The 13,568-nt window shown below is 38.3% G+C and overlaps 1 protein-coding gene across 2 annotated transcripts in view; it reads left to right on the top strand.

The window, feature by feature from the left end:
- The window catches only part of BCKDHB (branched chain keto acid dehydrogenase E1 subunit beta), a 129,301-nt gene extending 118,460 nt beyond the window's left edge, over positions 1 to 10,841 (top strand). For both annotated transcript variants that reach the window (XM_063330110.1, XM_063330109.1), the window contains exons 10-11: positions 5,396 to 5,548; positions 10,501 to 10,841. In XM_063330110.1, the coding sequence (XP_063186180.1) occupies positions 5,396 to 5,536 (141 nt within the window). In that variant the 3' untranslated portion in view covers positions 5,537 to 5,548; positions 10,501 to 10,841. The remainder of the gene's footprint in view (positions 1 to 5,395; positions 5,549 to 10,500) is intronic.
- Positions 10,842 to 13,568: the final 2,727 nt, after the last annotated feature.

Raw genomic sequence — 13,568 nt, 5'->3', positions numbered from 1 at the left:
TCAGAGGGGAAAAATGAAATAGAACCAAAAGATACGGAAGTAAAGAGAATAAGACCAAATGAGGATAATTAAGGGGAAAAGTATCGGTTCAGAATTGCCTGTCTTGCTAGCTACACGTTAAATAGTCTCATTTACTGGTACTTGTCACAGTGTTCGCATATGGAGGTTTGTTTACTATGAATATAGAATGATAGAGATTCCCTCCAGAGGAAGGAAGGTCTGGAGCAATAAACTCTTTAATTATTTTCTTATTGGCCAAATGCCTGAAAGCACTTCCCCTAAACTGCGAACCACATTGCTCTGTTTTTCTATACATTGCAGAAGGATGAGTAATGTTTTCTTTCAGTAATGCCCAATAATGGATTTGTTTTCTTTCTTTATCCTTTTTGTACAATTGTGTATCTCTGTAAATGCCTGCAGTTCTCAGTTGCACATACATGTTTTTAAGAGGTTTACACTCAGAACCCTAATTTAGCAGAGTACCTGAATCTCTGGTAAAAGTAAAATATACACTTAAATAAAGCTGAAATAAACTTGGATAAAGTTTCCCATATTAGCATACTAGAATATTACAATTTGGGGAAATAGAGGGAGTGTATTCAGTACTAGAGGGTGCATTTCAAATACAATCATGCAACGTTTAGCAAGTCCTTGTTTTTAGCATCTATTCAAAAAATCGAGGCATAAGATTGTTTTGAAGTGGTGTCTGTGCTACATTTGAGTGATTGCTACGAATTTCAAGAACAGATTTTTAGTGGGACCTGTGCTCTTAAGTCATTTTGAAAAGTCTTCCTAAATTTGCATTGAACATCAAAATTTGAGATTAAATAATGTGACCAATTAAAATGCCTTTATAGAATATAATAATGTATTTTCCAGGAGGCTTTGCATGAAATTCAGGCAAATTAAGGTAATTGGCAAAAGTCATATTGAATAACTGAGACCAGAATTTGACATCCGCAGTTAGGAAGCAGGAAGAGTAACAATTTAATGTTTTGTCCGATTTTTTTTAAATTAAGACAATTTGGATATATTGGATTAATAACTACATCTGTTCCCTTAGAAGTATTTTTTTTCCTAACAAAACAATAATTTTTTACTTCAGTTGAATTTTGGAAGTTAGTGGATGTTCTGCTAAATAAGTATGACATTTTCATACTGATTTTCAAAACTGATTTTAAAACATTTTATACTGAATCAGAAATCCCATGCCTACCACTTGACTTCCAAAACCATTTGAATTTTAAGTTTTTTCCTAAGGTCCTTCCTTGAAAGATGTCAGAGTGTTTAAACAGTCTCTCTGAAATATGCAGGGATTTATCGAAGGCTGTAAGCTTGCATTCCCCTATTGTGCAAGAGCACTTTGGGCCAATATCAGCTCTTATATGCCCAAGCAGTATGGGGTAAATCCATTTAATTTAAAATTCTGATCTTCTATCACTCTTTTAAATACTGCAGCAGACTTCTGATAGGCTTGTACAATGGACATCTGCTAATTTGTCTTAAAAAGAGCTGGATGTTGTGTATTTAATATTCTCAGTCGTGTTTCTCTATAATGTGCAAAAAATCTGGCACAGCAATATGTATAGCAGATGTGGCAGTACCATATTCGGGATGAGGTGAACTCTTGTTTCTCCTACAGTCTAACTTTTAGCAGCAGGTTTGAACAAGAATACGCGTAAGGTAGGCTTTTTGATGGGCTGATCACTTGAGTTAAGTGCTTTTCAAGCTCAAAAGGGAAGATGAGTTAGAAATATGTCCATAGACTATATAATTTTTTTTTATATTAGGATACAGATCTTGCTAATACTATGATTTTTCAAAGTGTAATGCCATCTAATGAAGAATTTAATCCCATTTGCTCAGATTACAGTTACTAAATTAACGCTGTCAAGCAGGCAGCTTCATATTCTGTAGCTTTGTGAAAGTTTACTTTGATTTGGATTTAAAGGACACAATTGAATATATTGTCTCATAAATTAGAACTGATCCCAACGATAAATCAAAACCCCATGAACTGGTAAATTTATTAGTTTTATTTTAAACAAAATTGGCTGAGAACTGGCTCTGTCCGTTATAAGTGAAGACCTCAGTCCTACTAAAGACTTGCTGCATACCTAAATGTATCCAAAGCATGTCTGGTAAAGTAGTAGTATCTTCTATCAAACGACCTTAAATGTTTGTAAAAAAAAAAAAAAAGACACGGTTTCCCTCTAAATCATCCTATTAAGATATTACCTTAAGCTTGTTTTCTATGACTGCTTATCTGTAAAATGTGTGGATTTGTGAATTTTTTTTTTTTTTTGAGGACCAAATGCTTAGCATATGGCAGGAGTATCAATGTGATTCTGTGAGTGAATCTAGCTGTCCTCCTCTGAGTGTGGTGAAAGTCATAAAAACATTAGCTTTATTACGGTTTGAATCAGAACTGTGATGCCAAGGTTAAGTATGTGCCCGGCTTTTAGCAAGATCAAGACTCTTGTCTCTTTACAGTCTACAGTCTAAAGTAAAAGTCCGTTTTCTTGGTTGTTTTCAAATACATTATTCTGATGATAACTTTATACTCCACCTTCTGGATTATGATTTTATTTCCACTCTATTAAAAAAAAATCTTAAAAGCTTTTATCCTTTGCAATTTGCTGTTATCCCAATTTGCTGTTAACCCAAACCATTCTATGATGCTACCCTAAAAACTGTAAGCAGTTTATTCATTGCATTGTTACACAAATGTTATCAGTTTGCTAGGCAAATTACTTTTTCCATGATAAACTACTACAATGTGAAATTCTATGCATGACCCTATGACAGTCAGAGCCACTCGGGTGTGAATCTTTGTGAAACTCTGTTGAATTCAGTCAGATAATGTGTAAGTACCTTGGGTCTGTTTTATCTGCCTCTGAAGTAGTTTATTCCTACAGTGCAATAACTTTGTTAAAAATCTGCAAACGCACCCCCTTACCCCCAGAAAAATAATAGTAAGAGAGCTATGTTTGTACACATACAGAGAGTAGCTCGGACTTAAGAGTTCTTCCACCTTTATTGGGTTGTCATTCTTGGATGGTGTCTGGCAATGCAACGCGGCTCATCCCAGCTTCACTCTCTGACTTCCTCACTCATGTGAGGGGGAATCCACATGGCTCTCTGAAGTGGTACAAGTTTCAAAGCAATAAGGGTGTGCTCAGGCTGAAGGCACTTGCTGAGTTTTAAAACCCCAGAAGGGTCGCTTGTGACAGCTATTTTGGGTTCTCCCTGAGGAAAAAAAAAAAATTAAGTGGAGTTTTGGAAAGTCTTATGACTTAATTTTTATTCTGAATTAAATATAATAGCAATAACATTAATGAATATGCGTGCTTGCAACTATTCTGTATGGCTTGGGTTACCAGCTGAGATTTGTATTTACGGCCAAGCCTGGGGGCTCGTTCAGGGCAGCATAGCACCCCGCCTGCCAGTCACAGACAGCGTTTCTCTCTCTGCTGCTTCGGGTAATGAAGGTGCAGTGCTGCTCTGTGCAGGAGTGCCCAACGTATGGAGAATATTGCAATAAATATTTTCAATGAAACTAACGAACTTTCTCTACAAGCTTTGTTTGGGACGAGCCGATGTCACAGAGCTGGATGTGACGTAAACCAAAGGTCTCTCCTAGGTAGTGGGCCTGTGACGGGTACTCTGAAACAGCAATGCAGGACTGGAAGGCTGTGGGTCTAGAATACACTTACATGTTTTGGTGTAATGCAGTCTCACAGGTGGTCAGGGCAGGCCAGTTTTGGAATAGTCTGAAAGCTACTGCTTCATCTTGTTGGTCAGTCATAGCATGGGAGCCAAGGACTGATGGGTATCAAAAATATCCTTGCCAGCAGGTTGGGGTAGGACATCATGATCTACCTCATGGACAGGTAAAAGATTTAATACACTCTACTTCCCAGCGTTTTGTACTAATGTGAATTTTTTGTTTTACAAAGAAAAGCAAAGGAGTGCCTAAAATGGAGCTCAAAAAATCTTTATATTGCTTGCATATATTTTTACCTCAGACCTATTCAGGCTCTGCAGTTTTCTGGGTGAACTAGTTCATTATAAATGTAATAACACTGTACGCAATCACACAACGCCTTTGACCTTTTACTTCCATCTATTTTTCAGAAATATGCCACTTCGCAATGCACTGAAGTGGCAGCCAGAGCAAAAGGTTATAATCTCAGCGTGTTATGAGTACCTTTATGCTGCCAAATATCGTGATGTATAGAAAGCACCGTAAGTTAGAGTTAGGCTGCCATGGACTGCAAGGCAACGTGCATTCAAAACAGTTCATCAGTCTGAAAAAACACTTAGCACTTTGCTGCACAAAAGTGTAGCTCTATGACTGTTTTCCTTGTGGACCTGGTGGAAAAGGGCTGGTAGATAATCCTTCACCTTCCATTTTGTTGAGCCAAGTACAGGGGAAGTTGGCCAGGATGTCTCAGTTGCAGCAAGTCCATTAAAGGGAGGCTAGGAGGAGACATATTTCGTCTCTTCATTTGTCTGCTCTGGCAAGCAAACACATATGCTAAAGATATAGGGAGAAACGGGGCTGATAATTAGCATCAACATCAGTTTGATCTGGCCAAGTTATTTCTGCATGTACTTCTTGCAGATTTTCATGGTCTGTGCCATCGCTCTGGTACTTCAGAGTAGGAAGGTTGAAACCCCGTTGTTTATCTGGTTATTAAAACTGGTAACGCTGCACATATTTCCACAGGTTACTTTCAGATTAATGTGGTGTATTTGTAATATTTTGTACCCTACTAGATGGAATAATGAAACTCTCACAGTTGTTGCCAAATCTGATCTCTGAATAGTGCACAAGCTGTGGGCTTTTGTGTAGAGCATGGATTTCTCTCAAGGGTTGGTGATATGCAAATCCACTTGAGTTCAAATTCATAATTTCCATAACTGTTTAATGTTTCTCAGACAGACTCTTAATAATCTAAGGGGACAAGCAAGTTTGAATATGATGTTCGTGTATCCAACGAATAATACGTACTCTTAAATTATGTAATTTTTCTATACGTTTAAAAGTGGTACAGGGAAGAAACTCTTACTCCTTTGTTTCTAAAATATTTGTTTCTTGGCAGCCCTGGTCTGGATGTATAGCAGATGTACTAAATATAACCTGTCTATGATTTAATGCAACACACATGTAGAAAATGAAAATAACATTAATACAAGTTGTTATTTTAATATGGACCTTTGGGCAAAAGGAAGCACTGTTCTGGTCTGGACTACTTATGCTGTGATATAAATAGAACGTTTGAGTTTCCAGGACTGTCAGTCTGGCAAAGTTCATTCGACCTCAATTTGTGATGCAAGACTCCTGAAAATAATGGCCTCACTAACATTTATTCTGTATTTCTGTTAATAGGAGGAATGCTTTTTGAATTTAGAAGCTCCTATTTCAAGAGTATGTGGCTATGACACTCCTTTCCCTCACATCTTTGAGCCTTTCTACATCCCAGACAAATGGAAATGCTATGATGCTCTTCGAAAAATGATTAACTACTGAGCAGTAATACAGGTGAGAAATAATGTCATATACTGACAGTTTGTCTGTAAGGATTCTGACAGAGCGATTGCAAGGTTTAGGGCTAAAGTGCCACTCCTTTTAGTTATTTATTTATAACAAGAATTGCCTCTTACGGCATTGGGCCTTCAGTCTTAAAGGTGTCTGAATATATTTAAGTGGTGCCATTGAAGTCAATGTTTAAAATTAATTACCTTGCTTAATCAATCTGAAAATTAAATGTCTTTTATCCTGAGAAGTGAAAAGAACATAAAGTGAAAGGAATAGTAATGCACAGAATATATTTTCACCTATGTTGAACGACTTACAACTATTTCATAGGCAAACCATAGTGTTAAATTTTAGAATTTTTCACTCTTCCGGGTGGCCTGTAATCCTGTGAGGCACTATAATAAAGCCCAATTTACATCGAATATAGGCACTGCATTGCAAACATACACAGTGCATTGAAAACACATGAAGTATCTGTAGTATCTTACGGTTCTGTTCAAATACAATTACAAGGCTTATATTTAATGTGTGTTCTAAAAATAAATTTTCTTTAATTTGGTCATGCTTGAAGATTGCTGTTTGCAAAGCCCTTCAGGGACCAAGCAAGTCTGTGAAGCAGTATCTATTGCTATTACAGGTCTATTAATCAGTCTGTAACATCTTTTGTCTTTGTTTCATTGTAATATAATACTAAGTAGCATTAGACTGTGCAGTGGCCAACTGGGGCTTCATACTGTGCGTTGCTGTGGGAGAACTTCTGCTCTTTAATGGCCAAAATTTGATAGGAAATTTGTCGACACATTGTACGCTCTACTTCCTTTAATTAAGTGAATCAAGAAGCCTGGTTCTTGAGATTGAGTCTTGATGACTCTTGTACATCTGAACTAAAAAGAAAAGAAGAAAACAACATTCCTGTGGGAGAAGAAGGTCCTGTGATAGGTGGTCAGGGGGTTCTAGCTGTGGACACAGAAGCCGGGAGGGCCGAGGTGGGCCCTAAATTAGGGGCGCCCTCTTGTGTCCATTTTATCTATACGTTAAGCTGTGAATTATATTTAGGGCCAGGGTAGCGGGCTGTCGAAACCTTAATGTTAATCTCGTTTATATGCGTGCTTACTTTCAGGACAAATTTTTGCATTTCACTCTCTTTCTTACCCTCAATAGCTGATAGTGGAGCTCCTGCATGTGAAATGGGAACTCTACCAGTAAGGCAGTGTCTCCAAAAAATAGTGTAGTGCAATATTTTTTGCAATATTTCTTGCGATATTTCTTGCAATATTTCTCCAAGATCACCCACTATTCACCTACTAGAGCATTTCCTTTGGCTTAAAATTGAAGAGTGTTCTGATCTGTTTTGCAGAGTGTGTGGTAAATGCTATCCTTTTCACGGCAGTTCTTCTTGCCTTTTATCTGAGTTAAACTTATTAAAGCCTTATTTTCTTTTTTGTTTGGCATGTCTGTAATACAGTCAGTGAAGCTGTCCTAAAGAGATGTTCCTTTCCAAAGGATACCAAAGGACCAGATAATCTTACCCATGTGTAAGCAAGGGGAGACAAACCAAGGGCATTTGGTGGTTCAGAGACTTAGTTTAAGCCCCATTCCTCCACAGGATGGTAAACTGAGAGAGGTATGAGGAGAAAGAAGTGAGTTCTGAGATTGCAGTAAATTTGCATGCAGTTCAGTTTCCACACTGAAAGTCCACACTAAACCTTTCTGGTGGGGTAATATGGACTAAAACTTGGAAAAGTCATCTGCATTCATATTTACATTTCTCCTGTGGGCTGCACCACGCACCAATATCAGAGGAGGTTGTTGGCCAGCTGAAAACGTGGATTTAGCATATCTAGGAGCTAGTTTATTAGTGACTGTCTAGAAACCAGTGAGCATAAAGACACAGAAAACTACTTTCTGATTTGTCTATGAAAACATCCTGATGGTGTGGCCCATAACACCACGTCATTTTGTTGGTGTGACTAGATCTTAGTGTTATAGAATGAGCTGCTCGTAGGTTTTTCCAAGAAAGAACCTTTATTGCCTTATTTTTCTGTGTGCTGTATTAGGTAATTGGTCTTACGTGCTTGACACAGCAGTTACGGTAGATCCCCATCCTGCTATCCACTGCACAGAGTTTGCTTATGTTTCTGAGAAACGGAAGGATTGCTTTCCATTTGCTTCTTTTTTTACTCAGTGTAATATTTATTAGTGATGTTACTTGCCCTCAGTCTGGACTGATGAGGTTAATGTGTTCCAAACCACCTCACATGTAGGAAGACAGGGATATCTTTTCTAAGAAATGGTGCTACAGTTTGTGTGGATTTGAGCACAGCCATAGTCTTCTGGATGTTAGAAAAGTTGGGCCCCTTCTTGTCCTACTGCTGGAGAGCCAGAGGAGCTAGCAGGTCCCCATGGTGAAGAGGGATGTAGGGTTGGCTTTTAAGTTACAGAAATGGCCAAGCTGAGTAAATTGTTGCTTGGTTTATGTTTCAAGTAATTTCTGTTAGATACAACCTGGTGGCATGGCTGGCTACCTTCTTCTTTTCCCCTCATAATCGACAACTTACTAGAAATTGCTTCATCTATTGCTTTCAGTCAGGCTGTGGGGAAAAAAACCAAGTGGTAATTTTCAAATATATCAATGGTATTTATCAGATTGTCCTTTCTAACATGGCCTGAAATCTCTGTAGCTTGAGTGAGAAGTTACCCGCAACTTCATTTAATGAAGTCTGCAGTGATACCATACACTCCCCTTGTTACTGGGTAACACGAAGTTGTATAATGTTTCCTGATCTATCAGTGTTTGAAAGTCCTCTTCAGACCTGGAAACAGGTTCTATATTAAAGCATGGGCATGCTAACTCCAAACTTATTTTTACCAGTTACAGTATGCTTTTCTTTAAGTTACTGGTGTGTCAAAATCTTTCTGTCCTTATTCAGACAAGTAAGTATGTCTCATTAACAAAGAATAAATCTGCATCTTCTTTAAAAACCAAAACTCTCCCCGAAATATATTTGGCTGTGCGTACAAACGTACCTCATACCCAGAAAGGTTCCTCTCAGGCACCTGAAATTAACTTACTGCTTTGTGTCTGAGGCTAATACAGGCTCTCAAGCCGGATGCTACAGTCAATCATTTCTAAACTTAGCCTTATTATCTTCAGGTACATTGGGTTTGATTCAGCCTGTGTTGACAGTGTCTCACACATGCATAGTTGCTTATCTTGAGGTTGACAGTACAGATGGTTTTTCCTGCTCAAAGGCAGCGTTAAACAATGCATACTGTATACCTCACCGATGAGACGGGCAAGAGCAAAATCTGTATCTTTCAGCAGCATCTTAGTTATTAAAATTTATAGCTATGCTAGCTATAAGAGAAATAGCTTCCAGGTAGGCAGCTGTGTTCCAGATAACTCTTTGTAGTTGGAAAAAAAGATAAAAGAGAAAAGAAGCAGCGAGATGGATGTGCATTTTCTGGATAGGTGTAACAGTGTCTGGCTGTTCATTTGAGGAGAGGGTGCGGGGGAAAGATAATAGAAGAAACAGAAGAAAACAGTCACAAATTTTATAAACCATATCATAAAATAAAATATTGAGGGGTGGCTGTAGCACAGACATGGCAAATAGCCAAGTGCTTTTCTGTTACCTTTCGCAACTTTTTCTACCACGTTTGCGTATTCTGTTCTCTTGTCAAATTCTGAATTTTAAAGCTGTCCCTGCCAGGTGACATGAGAGTGTGTGTGTGTGTGTGTGTGTGTATGTAGAGACACCATTACTATTACAAATTTAGTCTCTAAAAACACAAAGTGATCACTCCGAACTTCATTATGGAACTATTTTATGGAAAGTTTAATCTTGGTGCTTAAAGGTTAGGCGATAGTGGGGGGATGATTTAAATTTCTTTTTCTTTCTGTCCATGTGTTTGAAGTTGTGTTTCAACATTCAATACAGTTTGGTCAGAACCAGTGCTCCAGTTGGGAGAGACTTGCAAATGACATTAATGGTTTCCCTTTATCAACCAGTAAGTTGTGCTGGGCAACAGGAGGGGACCCGGTAGATACTTTGGTTAGTAATTGTTCTTTGCACCCCTGGTTATTAGGCAGGGCTTCATAGAGGTTAACTCAAGGCACAAGAAAAATATAATTCCTCTCCCTGTTTGGTAAATAAAATATGAGAGACTGTGCAAGATCATTTCTTTTTAACCTGAGACCAACAACCAGGTTTTTTTCAACACGGAATCCCAAATGTGGCAGGGTAGACTGCCTGCCTTTTATAATGCACTGTCTGTAACCCACTAAAATAAACAACCTCCAGAGGCTTGACTAGGATGCAACATTCCTGGTTTGTGATGTTTTCCTGCTGGATGGCAAAAATCATGCAAATGGCCAGTGAATCACGGCTTATTCACAGCCGGTGAGTACTCCAAATATGAGATGCGAGTGCTACGAGCCTGTTAGTATGGCTGTTGCAAGTCTATACTTGCATTCAAACCTTGCTGAGAATTCATGCAAGATCAGAAATAATGAAATTATCTTTAAAAAAACCCGATAAATAGGAAAGGTATTGGCTATAGGTTTTTTACAAGACCCCTCTTCACTGTAATAGTTGATAGTGTATCTAGTAGAGCTTTAAAAAAACAACACGTAACACTTTGCTTAACATGCTACAGTGGGATGGAAGACACTTCATCATAAAGCTTTTGCATAAATGGTGGTAATTAGTGTTGTCTTGACACTAGAGATCAGTTGCAGCATTTCTAATTTCTGCATGTCTACCTTGGCAGCTTTAAAAATTTAATATAGTTTTTAATACATAATAAGTATTTTGTTATAGTTCACACACCTTGAGGTTAAGATGACATAAATTTAAAAAGTAAGGTTACCATGGAGGGCGCTGTGTGTTTAAGTTGTGGATATTACTTTCAGCCTTAAGATTTGTAATTTATTTTATCATGTTCTTTTGCAGAGATGAGAAGAACAAGGGGGAAATGCAGAAGCCACCTTCAAAACTCTTGACATTTTACTTAGATCTTTTGGGTTTGGAAATCACATAGGAGACTGTTTTCTCTGAACTCAACTACCCTTAATGTTCATCTTGGCTGTTCTTCAGACAGTTGAAATCTTCCTTAATTATGAAATCAGTGATGGGCAGGTGATTGCTATAATAAGTAGTTTCAGATGTATTTAAAGATATTCCAGATGTTGTATGAATGTTACACATTGCCATGCTTCACTAGGTTACATCTCTAAACTTCATTGTGTAAATATTAGAAGCAGGATTTTGTTCAATAAAACATACTATGCACATGTTGTCTCTTGGTTTTGTTATTGTTTTGGGAAAACCCAAAGAATTTATTTGAATTTGACTCTGTTTTCAACAAAATACAGTCTATGTGTCTGGTCTGGCTGACACCTCCTTTAACCAGTGTCATTCGCTGTCTTTCAGTTGAGTGGCTTAATGTAAAACAGTCCCAAACACTCGTTTCCTTTCTGCAAGGGAATTGAAAACGCCATTTTTCTCGAGAAGGGAGGAGATATTTTTTTGTTGCTATAGGTGAGAGGCTCCATTGGCACATCTTTGCTGCAATGTCTTTGTTTAGTTATTTTTCCTCTAGAAATGGAATGTGTCTGCTGCTAAACGGTTGTGCAAAATGTGCCAATTTGTCGAAAAAAGGTAACAGTACCCTGACATATTCATGCCAGTGGTGGGAGAAGAGGCAGAGCACATACCATTTTCTGTTGGTGAGGACACAGAAATACAAAATTACCCAAAAGTCTCTACTATAAAATTAAACCTGAATGTTTATTTTTCCTGTGCCAACAATAAAGGGCACTGAACATCCTGAAGTGCAAAAAGCAGTCCAGCCTTTCAGACCGAGAGCTTCTGCGCGCAGTGGAGGTTTGCTAAATTTTTAATAATGCCCTTCTTTTCCATATGACAAGCCAAGGACACAGCAAAGATGCTGTGAAAATTATCCTCTCTTGTCCTACATTCCAGGACTCTGCTGCTCAAAGGGCAGCAGATCTTCTTCCAGCACAGTAGTTTCAAAGCTTATTACTGAATTCCTTTGGTACCAGCTCTGCTCATTTTTCCACCACCTAAATTAAGTGTGAATTCAGCAGTTCCTAGTCTTTTTGGTTGCTTTCCTCTCTGTACAAATCAATCTCATGCTGCGTTGCTTCTTATTATGTGGGGGAAGGCAGGGAGGGGATGGGAAGATGTATGCCGGTAGCCAGATAACCGCATTTCCATTATTATTCAGGGGGATCTTTCAGGGAGGAAGAAGAATGTCCTTGTACACAAACCTGCTCAGAGCAGTCCTCAAGGTGACTGCTGAAGCGCCCCAGGGAGGAAGCTCAGGAGGATAACTTCACTCCGAATGTCAGGGCATATTGCCCATCCCTCCCTATGTTCCTCTGTCACTCATTCTGATGATGTGGGGGGTTGTTAATTGGGCAGATCCACTGAAATCCAAGGGAAACCTGGCTTTTGGGACAACACCCTTGATTATGGGTGACAAGGTGCCCGCGCCCGCATCTCAGTGATGTACTTCTCAGGGCTTCGAGGTAACTCGCATCTCACTCTCCCAAACCTCAGGAGCAATCTCTGTAGTGTGGTTCGTTGTTTGTAACAGGGGGCGATGATTGCCCTCCAGCAGAACTCGATTCAAAAAGCCACGTTCAAAGGACTTGTACAGATGGAAGGTGCTAAATGATAGTCTTTTCAGGTCCTACTACCATTGTGTGTATGATCCCGCGTCCATCATTCACACATTCCCCACAGAATCCCACAACTGAAAATGGAGCTATTTGTTAATGTTTCTAATCAAAATGATGTCATTAGTCAAGTCTTCTGTCTGTAAGTCTCCTTTAAATGGCGCGTAGAGCATTTTTTTATTGTTTTAAATAAGATAGATGCATTATGTATTTTATATTTGTTGTGCTGGATGGAAACTATTTTGGTTTTATGAAGAAAAATGGTTTTAAAAATTATTTCTCTCTTTGTAGAAAATCAATAGATATTTTAGCAACTGTCGTCTTAAAATGTACTGTTACTATTCCAAAGCATATGAAATAGGTAGAATTATAGTACTGCCATAATGAAATGTGCTTTGGTAATTAATAGCCTTAATACTACATACTTTGTATTTGCGGTTTGCGTAGATAAAAACAGTTTGTCATTTAGTGCAGAGCTTAAGTTCAAGTTGTGTGTATGGAAATATAGAATAATACATTTCTTAATAAACACGTAGAAAGTATTTGTTCTTAGCGTGGACTACTGCAATCGTGTTGAGGGGCAGGTTTTGTATTTTCAGTGAGTGGTGATGTGTCATTTTTTAACAGTATTAAAAATGGTCTTTTCTCCTGTGTTTTGGATAATAGAATATTTTTTCCCCCTGGCAAAGACGATTAATGTTCTATAATAGGTGCTGCTCCCCAAAGCCTGCCTAGATGGCAGTATCCACTCACGTAACCTGTGCTCACGGATGGCGGCTGCTTCAAGTGCGTGTTACGGAAAAATGACTTATAGTTCTAAATTGGGCAGGAAGGTGTATGCTGTTACATACAAATAACTGTGTCTCATTAAATTCCGTAATAATATAATCCAAAGACAAGTCATATTTTCTGGTTTTTAACCGCTTAGATCTCTTAATTAGATTAATTAGAGTATGCAAAAAAAGTGTAGAGGAATATTCTCAGATTTAACCTGGGCAGTGGTTGTTTCACTCTAAGTAACTCCTTCTAAAGCAAAAATCATGTCAGTACTTCTTGCTGATAGTCCAGAAAATTAGTAATCTATCTAGTCATGCTCATTTAACACTAATTGCTGGAAATACTTATGGTACACAGTTTAATTCTGCATCCTGAGATTGGAATTCAAGACATACACAGCCTTCATGGGATCCCAGATTTATTAACTGCAGATGAAAGACTTGTATACTCTTCTTCTGTCATCTAGCTCAGTTAAGGCTGTAGTGCTGTACCAACCTTGCTGTAATAAGCAGTGCACAATTAATAAAATTATATAAAAAT

The sequence above is a fragment of the Chroicocephalus ridibundus genome, chromosome 3, assembly GCF_963924245.1.
Source record: "Chroicocephalus ridibundus chromosome 3, bChrRid1.1, whole genome shotgun sequence".
NCBI classification, from domain to species: Eukaryota; Metazoa; Chordata; class Aves; order Charadriiformes; family Laridae; genus Chroicocephalus; species Chroicocephalus ridibundus.
Note: the sequence above shows the minus strand (reverse complement) of the source record. Positions and strands in the feature narration are given on the sequence as shown.